At 40.1% G+C, this 19,508-nt stretch overlaps 2 protein-coding genes across 4 annotated transcripts; one reads left to right on the top strand and one right to left on the bottom strand.

Moving 5' to 3' along the window:
* Window positions 1–593: 593 nt before the first annotated feature.
* LOC125374147 (wnt inhibitory factor 1-like) lies at window positions 594–11,046 on the top strand. Of its 3 annotated transcripts, none has more exons than XM_048384967.1 (6): window positions 594–1,328; window positions 2,082–2,177; window positions 3,006–3,101; window positions 4,171–4,277; window positions 7,622–7,669; window positions 8,547–11,046. In XM_048384967.1, the coding sequence occupies exons 2-6, from the start codon at window positions 2,102–2,104 to the stop codon at window positions 8,550–8,552; spliced, it is 333 nt and encodes a 110-aa protein (XP_048240924.1). In that variant the 5' UTR covers window positions 594–1,328; window positions 2,082–2,101; the 3' UTR covers window positions 8,553–11,046. The 3 variants fall into 3 exon arrangements, 2 of the variants coding, with proteins under 2 accessions (XP_048240924.1, XP_048240923.1); XM_048384966.1 differs by lacking the exon at window positions 7,622–7,669 and adding an exon at window positions 5,771–5,864 and having other exon boundaries at window positions 599–1,328; XR_007218527.1 differs by lacking the exon at window positions 7,622–7,669 and having other exon boundaries at window positions 599–1,328.
* A 1,166-nt stretch (window positions 11,047–12,212) lies between these two features.
* Window positions 12,213–19,306, bottom strand: LOC125374149 (tripartite motif-containing protein 3-like). Its single transcript, XM_048384968.1, has 4 exons — window positions 19,210–19,306; window positions 16,123–16,911; window positions 14,597–15,430; window positions 12,213–13,202 (listed from the first exon to the last, which is right to left on the bottom strand). The coding sequence occupies exons 2-4, from the start codon at window positions 16,821–16,823 to the stop codon at window positions 12,797–12,799; spliced, it is 1,941 nt and encodes a 646-aa protein (XP_048240925.1). The 5' UTR covers window positions 16,824–16,911; window positions 19,210–19,306; the 3' UTR covers window positions 12,213–12,796.
* Between the last annotated feature and the right edge of the window lie 202 nt (window positions 19,307–19,508).

The raw sequence follows: 19,508 nt of genomic DNA, 5'->3' as shown, positions 1-19,508 counted from the left end.
CTTTTCCATTTCTGTGTCCATTTGGACCCCTATCACATTCAACTGGCTGTCACTAATATACAAACGGCCTCAAAGAACACTTGCAAAGAACTACTCAAACAATGTACTACATTGAACAGTTCACTTTGTTATGGCCCATAGTTGAAAGTTAGTCAGGCTTAGCATTTTTTTACCAGCCCTCGTAGATATAGCTCCCTCCTTTCGAATATCCAATGGTCGGTCCCCTACAAGTACCAATTCTACACCGAAAGGCTGCCATCTGAAACTATTATAGCATAAGTTGATCATATCGGTCATATTGATCACAGTCAGGAGTACTATGAGACGAGAAGGGACCCGAAGAAACATGTACATAGATAATATTGATTCTAAATTCGGTTTTGCAGCAAATACTCAGTATGTATGTAGATATTGGAGAGATTAAGCAAAATTCTCCTTATGAAAATTTGTTAATTAAATAAAACAGAAAAACAACTGCTCCTACGGGCCTGAAGTGTTCCGATGCAAATCTGGGTTCCACTCTATAAAACCGTCTTAGCGCTGTGACTGGGGTATGTCTGTGCTAAATTAAACCTAAATGTAACTGATTTACTATAGTCTTAGCGCTAAGATCGCTTTGTTGAACAGGGCCCTGAACGTTTCCCCTATTGTATACACGAGTGTGGTACTTGCAGCTCAGAAATGTCCTCGAAAACAAAAGTATAATGAATTAAAATTAAAATATAATTATCTTAATTACTTCATCACATATTTGTGAAATGCATTGTTTTTTGTTATTAAGTCCAAAAGTAGTATTCATGTGATTCTCGGCGATAAAGTCATATAATGTAGGTTAATCCTTTTATGATAGCTGTAAGAACATACTGATATTTACTGTGAATCAGTGTAAAGAGATTAGTTAAGACATCTTTCGATGCAATAATTATATTTCCATGTTAATTTCCATCTCTCAACTATGGAATACTGTAAGGGTAATCAGCGTTCCTGAGATTTTTTAATCAAGCACGTTTTACATTGAAACCGGTTCCCAAAAGTTGAGATTTTAAACACGCGAAAAGGGGAACATGATCCTTGCAGTACTCCATACTGAGCAAAGTTAAATGTTAACAAAACAAAATAAGACCTTCTTTAAACAACTATGTCGATAATCTGACAGAGTAAAGTGTTGATTTCCATGTCTATACAATAATAAACGACCAAAAAGATCTGTCATAATAATTTCTCTTCCCCAGCCATCTGCATTCCGCCTTGCCTCCATGGTGGCAAGTGTAAAAGGTTTAACGTGTGTAAATGTGGATACGGTTACACAGGGGAGAGGTGTGAACGAGGTGGGTCTGCTACCAAACTGCGCCAGCGATTTTTACGAGCCTTGAACACTTTGTTCGGTTATCTCCCCTTGCGCCCTATTGGCCAAAGGTATTAGAACGAATATCACATTGCGCCAGCGATTCTTGATAAACAGATCTTTATCAAAATCTGCTTTATAAGTCCCGTGTAGGTTTCATTTCGACCAATGATCTGAAAATGTTTATGAACACAAGTTTGTGATGAAAAAAATGGAAGGGCGAATTAGATCTAAAATGGTATTTGTGCTGTCCACAATCAGATTGTGTCATATACAGTTGTCTCCCTTTTCTGAAGACCACATCAGCCCTAGAAGTGTGCCGATATCTTTCTGCGCCTGCGATTCTTGCAAATTCAGCTTGACAAGCTCTATCGTACCTGTTCTATAGTGTTGTTGTTGCTGTTTCTTCTTGTGCAGTTGTTGTAAAGGTGATAGTATCTCTACTCTTTAAATCTTGTTCTAACATCTCTGGGATGGAGGCATATTAGCAGTACATCTTCAGCTTGGAACTAACACTCTCTATCAATGCTCTTCATCATTCTCTTCGTGCGAGCCCTCTAAAGCATGTTAAACCATGTCAATTACCGCTATTTCATATGACATTCCATCAATTAAGTCATGTCAATTAACACTATTTCATATTACATTCCACCACATCCCAGTTAACGTAACGTTCTTGAAGTCACCTCAGATGATGTCATATACTGATTGTGTGCGGTTGTCTCCCCTTACCTAGCTTCCTGTCGCCCTAAGTGTATGAACGGAGCGAAGTGTGTGGGTCCGGACCGGTGCTCCTGTCCCTCAGGATGGTCAGGAAGGAGATGTGACAAAGGTAACATTGAACAGTGTGTGCTGCACGCCGTTAAGGCAAGCCGTTATCCTATGTATTATATGTTTGTTTGTTGTTTGCTGTCGTACTCGGCAATATACGCCTGTATGACGGCGCCCTGTAAAGAAACAAGCAAAAACAAAAAAGTGATTGATGTTATGAGCACCAATCGGCGCTGTCAGAGTACGATGACACGTTACCAGCGAAGTATTAGCCGAGGCCTACCACTTATTCATTATGTCTCCTCGTAACAAAAGCATACTAGGTTACTGGGGAAGCTGAGTTTTCACATTTAAGGTGCAATTATTGATATCGTCAGTACTTTTTATGATATCTTTCAATGAGTTTAATTTTGTCATTGAATGACATCTTTTTTATGATACGGATATTGGTATTACGAAATATGTGTATATTGAGGACATGACATGAATTTATTATAATTATTGTGTAGTGTGTAAATTAAAATAATAAAAAACATATCGCGACATTATCAAACAATATAGGATATCATCAAATAATATCGGTATATCTAAGACTTCAAATTTATTTTTGATATCTTCAATTTTATTTTTGATAGCAGAAACGGGTAGACCGGAGGTTGTCAATAAATCTGTTAACATCTGTAACTGAATGATATCAATAAGTTATATGTTCATATAGTTGACAGGTTTGATGATATCAGGTACACATTGATTGATATCAATATGTGAATTTCTAATATGACACCCAGTGCAATGAGAAATGTTGTCAAGATATCAGGAATCATTTTAAGATGTGGAACATTTCGTTACACGGGCTGACAGATTATTTCAACATCCCTTCTTTCGTCAGCTGTGTGTCATCTGTCGTGCCAGAATGGAGGAGTGTGCTTCAAGCCAGACATCTGCGTCTGTAGGCGGGGGTACGCCGGGGCCAGCTGCCAGAAACGTGAGTCAGCATGTGGAATGAACATGTGATATAGGAAACGCAGATTTTATGTCAAATTCTCCTTTGATGCTTTGCATCATATGACAAGGTGTAATATATGCTGAGGAATGTTCTTGCCCTAAATGTGACACTACACTTCAGTGGTTTATGAGTGTGTACCGTCATCATAATGAAGGATTTTCTTAATATTGTGTCAAATGATTCAGAAATTATATTTATTAATTCTAAGTTGACATTGGTCTCTGTGAATGGCTGGCTTTCTATATATTTCAATAGTTTCGTTTTTTCCAGTGATGTTGGTATGGAGAATTTTGGTTTGTTGCCAGCTAATGTCGTAGTCAGGAGGGTCATAATATTGTTATGTTTGTACATCAGGCGAACCTTTTGCACACATATAAGCACGTATGCATATTAAGTCAATACTGGCCACCTAATGAAGGCAACCTGGAAAGTCGATGTGAAGAATAAAGTGGCTGTTTTTCATAAACAATTGTCACGTTGTCAACATCTGTCATGTTTCGTTTCGACTATACGCGCCGGAAGTGGGGAGTAGTCCGGGGAGACAACTCTGTCGATTTTTTTGGGGGGGTTTCTAATAGACCCCAATGCAATGCAAGGGGCGGTCGGGTAGCCTAGTGGTTAAAGCGTTCGCTCGTCACGCCGAAGACCCGGGTTCGATTCCCGACATGGGCACAATGTGTGAAGGCCATTTCTGGTTTCCCCCGCCGTGATATTGCTGGAATATTGCTAAAAGCGGCGTAAAACCATACTCACTCACTCCCCATTGCAATGCTTTGCTGCAAAAGAATAGAGGTATTTCAAACATAATTTCGAAAAATGTACCTTCCATTTCAAACGGAATGCGTTTGAGTGAGATTTTTAATAGGACGCTCTTAGGTTCGACGGAGTTTCTTTATTAGAAATTGGCAATCTTGTTGTCAGTAGTCCAGCAACCGCAACGCGTTATTACGCAACGTTTTTTTACGTAAAATCAGTTTTTGAAATTGCCTACAGGTCGAGAGAGAGCGTGAATCAAAAACTCAATAACTCTCATGATTTCTGCTTGCAGCGTTATGTTGGCCCCGATGTCGTCACGGGGGTCGGTGCATTGCCCCGCAGACATGTCGCTGTAGACGGGGTTTCAGAGGACGTTTCTGTCAGCGGAGACTAAGATGGGTAAGAGAGGATGCTGAGATAACGGCGTCCTAATTATCTAAACATAATAATCTCTTTCAAACTCCGACGGCCACATTTTCTAAGAGATGGCTCGACCAAAACACAATCTGCCAGTATCATATGTAAGTTTCTGAATACCAAATGTGTGAAAATATATTTCAGCTTCAAACGATGTTCCAATCGCTTCGAAAGTTTGGTCATCGGATAAACATTTAGATCGTAATGCATAGAAAAGATTCCTGTCATAGATCATTGGAACATTTCATAATAAAAATTATTTACTATCAGTTACAGCCGACCTTTCTCATTTTATAAATCACGAAATGAATGCATCATAAAATTAATGCGAGACGCGACTTCAAATCAGATATTAATGCGAGATATGTCCACGTGCCCTATCCTCTTCTAAAACAAATTAAATTTCAACTTTAAGGCATCATTTTAAAGAGTGAAAGCCTGTCGCGTTGTACGCATTAATTTCTGCTCGCATTAATTGTTTATTAGTAGCAGTTTGTTGTATCCTAACGGACGTGTTGCAAGGCCGATTCAGAGAAGGCAAGTTGTCATTTGTGTTCTTGTTTGCGTGATGAGAGCTGTGATGTCTTGTTCGTTAGACCCACTTGGTAGATATGGTCTATATGGTCAATGAAACCAAAAGTTAAGATACATTACTAGTGAATGTAACTGACGAAAGTGGGACCTTTATCCTGTTTAAATGTAAACAAATGTAAAGGAGTTGTTCAGGTCATGAAAAATATTGCCCATACAATTAGCATTGATTTACCTCAAATCATTAATATTAATATGTTTGACGCGCGGTTTGAGTGATTTGCACTATACATGTATATTAACTATATTTTACTTTTCATTTATATCAAGAACGAGCCTAATCACTTTCCACAGAGAAGGAAAAATCTAGAACAAGCACAAGCAAATAATGTCCAGTGACGTAAATAAATATATAGGTCTTAGATAGATAATTTATTCATACAAAACTGAGACCACAGGCCCATAGTATTCAGCATTTAGGTTGTAGATATTTAATATAAATTAATTTATAACTGACATAGAATTATAAATATACATGGACAATGGATAATACCTATCTTAACTGAAGATATAAATAGATAGAAAAAATGTATACTAGATATTTGGAGTCTTGATAATATACGCTTTAGATTATCATATTTACAGCCTATTAACAGGAAGTGATTCATCTTCAATAAGGTCTAGATTACATTCGGTGCAAAATATTAATTGTCTATGGGTTTTTCTGTGTCTTCCCGTTCAATCATTAGTTTGTGGGAACTACATCGAAAGAGATTCTATTTTAGATTGACATCAAAAGATAAGTTTCTGTGTCTATATAGATCTTGTCATTTAACCAACTATAATCAAATGGAAATAAAAAGACTCACCAATGTACCAATGTTACATATTGCCTTCCTAAATAACATAACAACATCCCTACATGTCCCGAATTTTCCTCCTAGGGCAGGCGGATTGAGTCCTATAATGGAAAATCGTATGTGAAAATACGAATGATGTTGAAATGCCTTGATAAGAACTGCGCAAAGTCGGCGAGTCGTGAGTTGCCAATGCTATAGTGTCTAGTCGCTATTCTAAACCATTTGTGTCATTTATATAGTGTCCAGATTGATTCTAACTGATCCACATCATGTAGAAAACTTAGAAAGTGGATTAATCCCGATTGATGGGGACAAATAACAACGAATAACTGTCTGATAGCAAGATATGAGAGTAGGCATAGAAGCACATGTAGATAGCGATATCCTAATGGTTGAGGTAAGTCCTTACACACATACATAGCCGCTGCTATGGTAGATAAAGGTTGTGGTGAAGGTTTTTGCCTTTGATATACACTTTGAAAAAGTGTTGCTGGTATTATATACATGTATATATGCTTTGTAAAATGCTCTTGTACGCATAATCCTGTTTACGTGTTATGTGTTTGTTGACGTCATATTTATATATTTATATCCCTTCATGATGTTAATTTTGTTGCTTGAGCAGTAAATAGTAAATATCGAAAGTGATATAGCTTGTAGTCATGATTTTGTTGACGTTATTCGCCGTCAAAGGTCAAGGACGATGGACGCAATTTTCGACATCATCCAACACCAAATTAAAGTTTATGTTGCTAGTGTGCAGGGATATGTATTGCCCGACAATACGTTATATACATGTATGTTGTACTTGTATGTGTGTATAGTGAATGTGGCACGTGGCTTTTGTCTTGTGTCTTGTGTCTTGTGTTACAGATGGAAAATGCGTTAGAGTAGATCGTCTTTCTCCTATCACTAATTGCGAAATTAGGTCCGTTTAAGTGTCTAAGGTACACAGAGGTTGAATGTCATGATTTTATCCAATACGGAAATTCTAAAACATTTACTTCCTTAGCAATTTAAAAGAGTTTACAAGAGTTAAAAAAAGGTGAAAATCAAGTAGGTGAAATTGGGTTTAACGTCGCGTTAAAGCTAATTTCACTTACATAGCGACGTGTAATCACGTGTGGTTGGCTGCTTGTACTAGTCCGGACTTACGCCGGTTTTATAGTGCTAGCCCACTGAGATACCACGTCGAAGTTTAACATGGATACCCCACTCAGACACATTGTACTGACTCCGAGGCGACTAGGTTCTTGTTTTATTACCTTAATGCCGAACGCCAGGCAGGGTAACAACAAGTATCTTGTAGTGTTTTGATAGTCACGACCACCGACCTTACGCTCTCCAGGCAGACACTCTAACCACTGGACCATGGAGGCGATAAAAAACATGTAAATCTTGTGTGGCGTTAAATAAACAAACGTTATGCAAATAAAACACAATGCTTAAGATGGGAGTATGCGCTTGTGATCACCTCAGATCTAGTTAATGTATGTTGTGAGGCTACGATATAGCACATGTGATTTACCCCCTCCATGACGTGGCCAAATTTGAATAAATGTGTCTATGTTCGTTGCTTAAAAAATGTGTTCAGTGTCAAAATTAGGCTGTCAGAAGAAAAATCGACTCATCACTGAAATTAATAGAACAATTAAATATTCATTTAATAAATGAAAATAAGTGTGTGCATTTAAGACATAACTTTGCTTTGTGTGCGTACCGATATGTGTCTCGTGCAGTTTTGTTTGTGTTAAGTATCTTGCACTTCAGACTTGAATCGAATAACAGGTTTTCAAGGTCGCTTTAAGCGTATTGCTCAGATTACCACGTATTTAAAGCTTTGGGAACTCTCCATAGATTTCCCGGTCACGCTGACCAAGATTGTCCAATATTAACACTTGTTTAAACACTCAGGCGACCCAGTCCGTGTTTCAGTGGACGCCTCAAGTTTCCCCCAGCACCACAGTGAACACCACCGCCGTGGTAACGCCGCATGCTGATGACGTTAACGTTGATTCTTAATTTCAAATTTATTTGCTCCAATTTACAGTTACAGTTTAGTTTTTTAATACTTGGATTATGGATTTTGTTCTCAAACTATAGTGTTGGTGTTTTGAATAAAATAAAAAATTCAATTCAAGTGGTTAGAAATGAAAAAACGCAGCGAAACAAACATGAATTTCAAATTTGTGATTTCTTTAACATTGGATCCGTAAACCAAGTACTTAAGAATACGCCTTATATCTTTATTATTCATATGATTTCATGTTTTGCTCTTTTCTTCGTTGAGCAATCACAGCATCACAGATTTGTTTTCGATCATCGAAAGGTCGAATGGAGAGTTTATAACAGAAAAAGAATGTGTGCTCTTGCAATTAATCTGCTTGCCACAACGCTATTGACTTTAGAATTGGAGGCATTGAATTGGTTTCTTTTCCCAGATATGTCGTGTATTGGGATATTTGAACATGTTTGTGATAAATTCAGATCACTTTGTGCTGTGATCTTTGATGATGCAAATCTTTGTTTCAAGAACTGTGGTTAGTTTACCTATGTACATGTGTCTAAACATGCTTTCGCAGCTTTCAAATATATTTTACTAAAATTTAAATCTACGGGGTTTTCTGTACATGGTACTAAATGGGAAATACAATAATATATTCATGTATATTACATTATAAACCTACATATAAAACCTAAAAATATATCTTTACTTCTAATATTGTTTTATTCATCTTAAATTAATTAATATGAAGTATAACACAGAGATTTAACTTCACTATGTAAGGCCTCTTCGTATGTAATTGTATGTGTCAATGAGTAACTACATAATATTGCTATGAATTCTTTTGTTTTACAGGGATGAGGACAGAAAAAACGCACCTGCCTAGCTACTTCTATTACTACAGATAACCTCACGTGATGACGTAGCAAGATGAAGTAACCTTGCATGTCATTGGTCGAAAAATCTTCAGAGCACCAATCGCAGTTGAAGTTGCTTGGGCGCGTCATTTGAAAATGGCGTTCTACTAATTTCAAAGACACGCGACGTTCCAGACCTGTCTTGTACTAATGCTAATTACAAACCATGTTCCGATTCTGTGTATATTTGGCACCAAACTCAAGTGCCCCTTTTTTGCTGATAATCCTTAAGGTGCTATACATGTATGTTCAGACAGTATTAGATAGTGTGTCGCCTCTGTGTTAGTATTTAGTTATCAGGACGTAGATCTGTGAACATTATGCTTGCGCTGTTAATATGTATATAAGAACTTCAATCTATTTGTATGTTTCGTAATATTGCATGTACATTCAAAAGAAGGGAGCGGGTGGTCCAGTCGTCTACGGCGCCGCAATTCACATGCAAAGTTACCTCCCTTTCGCTTATGACGATCCTATCAAGGATCGTGCCTTCGAGTTTCAGATTCGCCTCATTTATATTCCCTTGTTACAACACAGTACCCGTGATTGGTTCGAAAAATCGGTTTTCGACAATCTGCGTCTCTTTGGGCTTTACTTCATCATGAACTGGTACATCGTGATACTAGTGAAATACTGTTCAAAGCGGCTTTGTTATATGGGATGAGACACTGTGTCCAGCAAATATGTAGTCCTATTTGGGGTGTCTTTTGAGACATTAGGCTTGTAAAGGTTAACAGTGCTCAGTCATTCCATCCTTTTCAGGTTGTAAACGAATTCCTTGAAGTGGCACTAGGATCGTACCACCTGGTAGTCTTTAGTGTCATTGAAAGGTTTATCACAATCCGGAGACAAGTGTTCTTGTCGTCTAAGACGCAGCGATTCACTGTTCAGACGTCCGTGCCAAGTTCGAATTCAAGATCCAATCAGATTATGTTTCTTGGTTACCGTGCACGTGGGTTTCACAAAAGTGGTAAATGTCTGAGACCTGCATCATTTCGGACTTTCCCCTCACATTAAGCTGGCACGCTGTCATACAGCTGAAATACTGTTCAATGCGGCATTAAACCAAACTCCCTTAGGAATATCCTAATGACACGGAGACGATGTACCAGGACCGCACAATTAGTTCAAAGAAACTGGCAATGAGCAAAACACTTTGGAGCCTAGTACCTCTTTGATTGTTTCCTGTGTAACCTCATTTATTAGTCTTACAGCTAATATTGACATTAAAATGCGTATGCTCCAGTGCTTTTTGTACCATAATCATAATGTCATTCATCTGTCTTCTGTGTCATTCCTGTTCACGTGTCCATAGTCTACTTCAGGCCTTTACAACAGTACCAGCAACCCTAGCTGCAACCATGTGGATCGTCTTCAATGAAGCTTGGTTGGCCCAGTGGGCACGGTGTTCGCTGTGCAGAGCTGCGTCCTCTAAGTGTTAGGACTCGCTGATCGTGGGTTTGAATCTCATGTTCTTCCCGATCGTTGGTCTGTCAGCTCCCTACCGGTGCCCGTTTATTTCCCCAAAGGGGTAAACGACAACGGTCTGTGCTTGCGTCCAAGCTTACATGCCGTGATATAACTGAAACACTGTTTAAGTCGGACCTGAACCAACTCACTCACTCATCCAGCTTCTGATATGAATGTAATGACACCTCAGCATAGGGCTAAAAACAGAATGTGACTTGAACATCGTAACGGTGAGCCTCCATGTCTTGTTTTGTATACGGTCAGGGAATTTGCGGTGTTTTATTCGCGTTATGATATTACTCATTCAATTATAATAATTATGCATTAAATTTAGTTATTAGTGCCGATATTGTGCATCTTGATGCTTGAAAATAGACTCACCGATGACGTTGAAATAATCGCATACTAAGAAACATTTTGTGAGTTCTTCTCAGATTGTTTTTTGTTCTCAGATTATGTTTTTAGCTCTGGAGCTGTCTGATGCACTTTTCATCAAATTCAACCTTTAAAAATGAATCCCAATAAAACACACTAATCTAAGCAATCTAGAGAACATTTGTTTCGGACAGTAGTGTATCTGCTCAAAACGTTCAGAACTTTATCTAAAATATCGATGTTTAATTTCCTTAGTTTTATGATTGTAAATATCAGTTATTTTGAGTCCTGTTCCTTGTCCCTTGCTCCAGACTGTTACAAGCCATTTCACGGTCAGGTAAAACGGATACATGTTACTTTGTTAGACATATTAATGACAAGCTAAGCTGCTGATTTGCATAATGGCATACACGCAAGTAGGCCTTGTCCAATGTTTTACATGACTTTGTTTAAAAAACATACTTGTGTTAGAAGTATTAGGAGTCTAATAAAGCGTTATTTCTTGACACCCAGTGTGTATATCTGCATTCACACACTTGTAAATTGACAAAAAGTCCTTAATTTATATATGTGATTAAATTTATCTTTATCGATGCCGTCTCAGTTTTTTTCCGGCTTGCAACCAAAAGACAAATGAATGCCAATGGCGATGAACATTGACTGAATTGGGTTTTACGATGTTGTTAAATGTCTCTTTCACGCCGCTTTGTGTGAGTCAGAAAATGTGGGGTGAAAGAGCCATGCACGCACGCACGCACACACACACACGCACACACACACACACACACACACACACACACTGACATACCTACAGCCAAACCCGTGAAGATCCAGGGTAGAATAGGTCTTCAGCAACCCATGCTTGCCGTAAAAGGCGAGTATGCTTGTTGTAAGCATCTTCCCGAGGCAAGAGAGTTAACTGTCTATTAAAGTCCAGTTTCCACCCTTGCCGAACTAGGCTGGTATTATGGAGTTATATTTTGGCGGGACTAACGAGTCTATGCATAGTCCAATCAAAATCGCGAACCGAAATCGAAATCCGGTTCGTAAACTGTCGTGCAGATTCCGGTCGATTGCAAGGTTTGCAAAGCATGTTCACCGCAAACTCGTTGTCAGCAGATATTTTCCAAATCTTTACATGTTTTTAATCAAGGTGCTCACGTGATTTGACGCATTTCGCGATATAAGACCCGTTTTATCACAATATAGATCTTGATTATCGATCAGATAGTCCTGACTCGGCGCCACCATTTTGTGTGAAACAAACGCAAGTGATGCGAGAGGTGGAATCTGATTGGTCAATAGGATAGGCTTAGAAGGGGCATAACTGGTAATAGCCACTGGTGGCGCTACGATCGAGCCAAGTAATTCCAGCCTAGTTCCGCAAGGGTGGAAACTGGACTTTTAAAGTCAGTTTACTCTCTTGCCTCGGGAAGATGGTTGTAAGCGGCGACTAAAGGGATCGGGTGGTCAGGCTCGCTTACTTGGTTGATGCATGTTATCGATCCCAATTTCGTGGATCGATGCTCATGATGTTAATCATTGGATTGTCTGGTCCAGACTCGATTATATACAGACCGCCGACAACAGACAAACATACAGCCATGGTCCCGTTACGCAAAGCGTCCATATCGCTGGGACGCTCTATATTTAAGTAATGGGAGATAGTGGAATTAGGCCAGTGACTCGAGCTTCGACTATCTAACTCCAACAATAAGCATAGCTTACAAAAGCCGAATTGATACGATCGCTTTGTGAGAATTGTCAGAGATCAGGGCCCATTTAAACTTCGTTGCATCAGGCAGTACCGTTTCCAGTGAAATTCTGCGGACGTACAAATAAGGACACGTGGCAACGTTTAGACGTTCTTGGCCGTAACCATCCGGATTTCCATTTATTTATTTACTACCAATCTGTTGTGAAAGCCAACACAAACCACGAACCTTACCTGGGTAGTACAGCCATGCCCTCATCTCCTCATATTTTGGAAGGTATGGAACATTCAAGCCGGCAAGACACCAAAATGACTGTAAGAACATATTTATTCCAAACATAAATACACAATTTAACCCTGTTATAATTTAATTTGTATAGAATATATATTAAGACATCTTTTAATGTGTTTATATGGTTTCTGATCCGCGAAAAAAATTGATATCAAGTGAAAATGTTACATGATATATTTTTAGTAGAAAACATAATATATATTCTAAAATCTATACGTAATATAATAGAAATATTTTCTTAAAACATGCCTACAAAATATGGAGGAGAATAGTTTCCAGTCCATTTATGAAACTTAATATTTTTAAGAACGGTATAAAATATAAATCCCCTCTCAATCTACATGACATAATCAAAGATGGTAATCGTTCCCTCAGACTCCCCCATCCACAGTCTCCCCGCCCCGTCAAAGCTGAGGGCCCGGGGGTTGACGCCTCTCGTTAGTTCCTGAATGAATACGCCCATCGGGGAAAGAAGCACGACAGAGTTGTTTCCCTTGTCGGCGACAAGGACGTTGCCCTCAGCGTCACAGCACAAACCCTCTGGACAGAAGCTACAGCGTTGTGTGGGGAAAGTATTCAGGAGGTTCCCCGCTATGTCGAAAAAGAAAACGGCCTTGCGCTTTGGGTCAGATACGACGAACACCTCGGCGTCGCCATCTTGAGTGACTACGACACTAGAGGGCGCTTTTAGAATGTGAAGGTCACCATTTGCGTACACACAGCGAATCTGTTTAGTTTCCAGGCTGAAATGAACGGAAGGATGATGTCTGAGGTTATATAAATTAAAGAAAAAGAGATTGTGTTAAAATATTAACGACAGGTTTACGGGAATATTCGGTAAGATGGAACTGTTAATTTGGTTGAAATAAGGGAGTGAGTGAGTGAGAGAGTATGATTTTACGCCGCTTTTAGCAATATTCCAGCAATATCACGGCGGGGACACCACAAATGGGCTTCACACATTGTACCCATGTCGGGAATCGAACCCGGGTCTTCGGCGTGACGAGCGAACGCTTTAACCACTAGGCCACCAGACCGCCCCTGAAATAAGGGAGTCGTAGTGGAGTACTATAAGTGTATTCTTAGTTACATTTCATATGTTTATGAAATACATTAATGTCCAATTTCAAGATTTATTTAAGAGAATAAATCACACTGTTATTGTGCATACACGTACTGCATCTCAATTTTCGACGTGGTCTAGTGGTAGAGCGTCCGCCCGGAGAGCGGAAGGTGTGGGGTTCGATCCCCGGCCGCGTCATACCAAAAGACGTTAAAAGGTGGTACTTGTTGTTACCCTGTCTGGCGCTCGGCATTAAGGGGCTAAAACAAGGACTGGTCGGCTCGGAGTCAGTATACTGTGTCTGAGTGAGGTATTCATGTTAAACTGCGGCATGGTATCTCAGTGAGCTAGCACTATAAATCGGCATCAGTCCGGACTAGTACAAGCAGCCACACAAACACATACACGTACATGCACGTCGCTATATAAGTGCAACAATCTTGGACGCGACGTTAAACCTCACCTCACCTCACCTCACCTCACCTCCACTCAATTTTCGAAATTTGGGTAATGGCACTGTTTAAAATACGGCCTGTTTTGCTGACGTACGGTCTCACGGCCGGATGGTGGAGAGTTAAAGTTACTAAGATGACAATTTACCAGCTAATTGTTATTTTCTAAGAACTAACATTAATGAGTACTAGTCTTATGCCCCCCCCCCCCCCCCCCCCCCCCCCCCCCTTTGTTTCCCCCCCCCCCCCCCCCCCCCCCCCCCCCCCCTTTGTTTCCTTTGCTCGTAAGTTAAGAAAATTCTGCACTGACAACATTTTATCTGGTCTGGTAACTTTGCATTGTTGCCAGTGCGGTTGTCTGATTGACATTTTGGGGGAATTTTATACACTGCAGAACTTTATGGTAAAGTGTAGTTTAAATATGGCGATATCGCAGCGTCCATGTTTTGAGATCGACACTGGATTGCAGCATCTCAGCTTCAGGTTTTATATCGTTTTTGAGGAGATGTCGAAAATGTCACAGCTACAGACTAAGTGCTCATTTTATAGGCTCTTTCTGTTATTTAGTTCCGTCGTGCTGACGAGAGTGACTGTGTAGACATATTATCTGAGTTCCATTCACCTGTATCTGTATATGCCGGTTCCAATGCCCGCCTTCTCCTTGCCGCAGATGATAAGCTCCCGAGGGTCCCTGACGGCGAGTCCTGTGGGTGTGAAGGGCAGTTCGCTGGTGCGGTACGAGATGGAGCTGAACTGAGGCAGCCGTCTCTGGCTCAGTTGTCGCGGTGTTGACGTGCATAACGCCAGGTTAGTTTGCCCCAGAAGTAGCGCACAGGAGGTGTTGGGCACGGCGTCGTAGGTCTGGATCTTGTTCCCGACTTCGTCAACGACGTCCAGGTGCCGGGGGCTCGAGTCGTAGCCGATCACAATCCCCAGGCTAGGTATTGGGACAATGAATCTGATGCCTGCATTGTTAGGCCTAACTTTAAACACGGCCCGCTGTATTAGGCCGGGTCTGCTGGGCGTTACGTTGAACTGCTCAAGAACAGGTTGCTGGACATTCTCCTCAGGTTGTCCAGTGATCAGGCCAGGGGTTGTCGGAGGGTCCAGGACAGCCTCCCTGTCATCTCCCCCGCTCATATCCTTCTCCGTGCTGAGATAACCAAAAGCACACTCAATCTTTTGAGCCAAGCCGTCGGGGTTTTTACGATCGTAGACGACGCTGATTTTCTCTATGAATGCTGGGATGCTCCTTACAGTATCGTCTGCTTTCTCCTTGAGGTAAGTCTTGTTTGCTAGAAGGTCAAGGACACCGGACCCTTTCATCATGTGTTCTACTCCCTGGGTTACCTCCCCTAGACTGCTGATGCAGGTTCCCACTTGGAGCTCGTGAGATTCCACCCTGCTAGTCTCGGTCACTTTCAGATGGTCCAGTAGTAGCAGCAGCGACTCGCATCTACAACAAATCAACCATAGATATACGTTATTCTGCAACTCATGAACTTAGACAATTATGCATAAAACCCTCCAATTTTGAAAAGTGATGCTTTCAATATTCAGCAACTAGCAAATGGAATGCTTTGACTCACGACATCAAATCTTCACAAAATCTGACAATCGTCAAGAAGAATGCGAAAATTCTCCTTTTTAACTGATCTGCGAAGTCGTTCTCATTATTATCAGCATCAAATGGGCACAGAGCATACAGCATGGTGTATGCTGCGCTATATAACTGTATTATAATTATTATGAAAATCATCGGACAATTAAGGCATCATCAAACGATACTGCCAGTGTGTCTTTTCAGAAAAATATGGGTACAATGTGTGAAGCCCATTTCTGGTGTCCCCGCCGTGATATTGCTGGAATATTGCTAAAAGCGGCGTAAAACCATACTCAGTCAGTCAGTCAGTCAGTCAGTCAGAAAAATAGGGTGCATGGTCCTTATGACATCTATCAATATTACAAAAAAATTTATTTTGATGTGGTCGTATGTGCATATGTGTACATTTACTTGATTTAGCCTCCCATCTATAAAGCCTCAATGGGAACACTTGCAGGATTTCGGTATACATATTGATAGTTTGTATATTCGACTTCATGAGCGTGTGTATTCATATAAGCCCTGGTTTTAGTCATGCCAGTTACCTGCTGTCCACCTTGTGCTTGATGTCCTCAGCACACGTCTTGATCTGGTTGGTGACGGAGCTGACCTGGGAACAGAAGTTGTCCATGTAGCTACGCCTGTCCTCACTCAGATCCCCGAGGACCTTCCGGTAGCGCTTCACCCTGGCATCAAGCGTGTGGAGCTGTCGCTGCGCATCGCCCACAACCACCGCCAAGTCCTCCCACTCGTGCCCCGAGTGTTCGTGCATCTTGCACTGCAGGCAGATGGGTACCCTGCACCTCGCACAATACGATACCACCCACTCCTTCTTATATGCGTGGGTGGGGCAGTACAAGTCTTTGTATGAGATGGCGTTGGGGTATTTCTTTTCACCGAAAACGGTGACGTCTGTCTCAGAGCGGCCGCCATTTTTCGTATTTTTGACCTTGACCTCGGATTCCTGTTTTATGAGGTCGGTGAACTCTTGGATGTAGAAGTTCCCTTGGAAATGGTCGACCCCACCCTCGGGGAGGCGGATCTCGGTGCGGCAGAGGGGGCAGGGGAAGCGCTGTAGCTTCACTGTGTTGAGAACATGACTCCATAGACAACCCTTACAGAATGTGTGGAAGCAAGGCAGGATCTTCGGGTCGTTGAACAGATCGAGGCAAATGGTGCACGTGAGCACGCGGTCCTTGAGGCGGTACTTGGACAGGTCAATGTTGCGGTCAAGGGCTGTGGACATGTTTGGAGGTGTCGTTTTTCTCAGTTTAGGTGGAGAGTAACTGACGTGTGTCAACTTCCGAGTTCCGGGTATATTTTTCAGTTTAACTCTGAAAGAAAAAGAGAACCCGACTTCAAATAGTAACGCTGTCGCATGCAGCTATAATAGTAGCATCAAACAAACCCGATTGATAGGTGTCCGGTAAAAAGGATGTCAGCAAAATAAATATTTTTTAAGACGTTTACCAGGGGCCCACTTGCACAAAGCGATCTTAGCGCTAAGATGGTCGTAACTCCCATACTTTAACGTAGGCTTAAGATAATCTTAACGCTAAGATGGTTTTGTGCAAGTGGACCCTGGTCAGCTGTGGGTCCCATCACATGGTTGGGTCCATTTAACGTTTATCGATATCACGGTCCATAGATATGTACAATTTCAAGATATCACAATCAGATTTATACAATTAAATATTCTATTTTATGATATCACAAGGAATATCATGGAATTTCTAGCCCTAGACGGTCAAAGATGTATAAGTTTAGTTTTTATTGAGTTGTTTATTTTGCTTTTCGCAGACGACATTGTTTTGTTTGACAGTACACCATTGGGATTGCAAATGAGAATTAACAAACTAGATTCCTATTGTCAGAAATGGAAGCTTACAATAAATACTGATACAAGTAAAGTTATTGTATTTAGAAAAGCTGGCAGGTTGAGGAAATATGAGAAATTTTATTTGGGTAGAGAAAACCTAGAAATCGTTAAATCGTATAATTACTTGGGCGTTCATTTTTTTAGTTCTGGCAGTTGGTATATTACACAGAAAATATTAGCTGAACAGGCATGGAAAGTGTTATCATTAGCTAGATCATACATTAAGGATTTTTATAGTTTACCACTTAAGGTCTTATTGCATATTTTTAATGTAAAAATTGTACCTATTTTGCTATATGGAGCCGAAGTTTGGGGTTTTCACTCTTCGCCTAATATTCTTCATGTTCAGGATAAGTTTTGTAAACAAATACTAAGACTTTCTGTCTCGACTCCGAACATTGTAGCTCGTGGTGAGCTTGGCAGGTACTCTTTGAATGTCAATATACACATTAAGATAGTTAAATATTGGATGAGGTGCATAAGTCAAAGGGAAAATATAATAGTGTACAATGTATATAGATATCAGTATAGTTTAGCAGAGAAAAATATAGATTGCTGGGCACTAAAAGTAAAAAACCTATTGTTCACTTATGGTTTTGGACAGGTATGGATGGTGCAGCGTGTTGTCAATGTCCAACAATTTCTATTCGAGTTTAAACCAAGATGTCTTGTCATTGACGTTCAAAATTGGCTATCAGACCTTGGTAAATATTCTAAACTTGAAATGTACAGACAAATTAAGGTGCAGTTAAGCGAAGAAGATTATTTTAATGTAATTAATGTAAAAGCTTATTGCATAGCGTTATGCACGTTCCGCTGTTCCAACCACGACCTAATGATTGAGAACGGTCGACGTCTCAAACTTGACCGTAAGAATCGCCTTTGTCCCTTTTGTGTAATACCTAATATTGAATCAGAACTACATTTTTGTCTTGAATGTCCATTTTATCAGGACTTAAGAGAAAGCCTTATTCTAGAATGTTATTATAAATTCCCATCGAACAATAAGCTTATTTTATTATTCACATCACAGAAAATCACGGTCATAAATAATTTGGCTAAATTTACCTTTTTAGCTTTAAAGAAACGTAGTAAATATTTTGCATAATATGGATGTCCATCATTTAATATTTGCATAAACAGAAACTGTAATCATATTATATGGCGCTTCAACGCTTAATATGTCAAGTTTCATCTATAATGGGCCGGTGACCCCTTTACCGTAATAAACACACTCTACTCTACAAGTTCATTGTTTACTTATGAAAAATAAGTTAGGTAAGGAGTCATTTTACCGGACACCTTCCGTCATTTGGGTAAGGAATGTGCGCGATCTCCTCTCTGAAGCAGTTTCTAAATCTTTTCAGGGACCATTTTAGTCGCCTCACTAAAATAATAGGGGTTTGGAGGAGCATTACGGAATAAATAGTTTAATTCCAAGGAATCAAAATGAAAAAACATTTCACTGAAAGGGTAGAACGAACTTTTCCGGTCCCTATATTTATGTATTGAAGGGAATACACAACGTACGGTTATGATCCAAGCATCAGAATCATATAGATAAACTGATGCAAAAGATAAGCATTATCCTTATGTTCCACATAATGCAGATATTTATATCCAAAATTTCGATCCAAAACATGACTAGCAGACAATGTCACGACGTTTTGCTTTCAAATTAGGGAAAGACGAAGTTTCTGATCATACAACATTATGCAAGATATAAGTTGACCAAAGTTGATAATCCAAATACCTGTATCTTCTAAAAGGACAGTATCAAACCTCTGGCTTCCCGTCTCTCCATCAACTGCTTGTGTTGACGACAAACCCGTAGTCAGCGAATGACATCATAATGGCGTGACGTCATAAAGTCTTTTCGTCACATTGGTTTTACGTCATATTTGCAGTAGGTGTCGGGCAGATCCGTGACTAACTCGTGTCATTCCGGGACGTCGACAAACCGAAGACGGAAAGGGGCGAGTAGTGACGAATGGTTGCTATATATAGAATACTAAACGAGCTCCCGTGTAATACCAATTTTATGAAACGAGT

This window comes from Haliotis rufescens, unplaced genomic scaffold (genome assembly GCF_023055435.1).
Source record: "Haliotis rufescens isolate VD_foot unplaced genomic scaffold, xgHalRufe1.0.p SCAF_525, whole genome shotgun sequence".
Classification (NCBI taxonomy): domain Eukaryota; kingdom Metazoa; phylum Mollusca; class Gastropoda; order Lepetellida; family Haliotidae; genus Haliotis; species Haliotis rufescens.
This window is presented reverse-complemented; position numbering and strand designations above follow the sequence as displayed.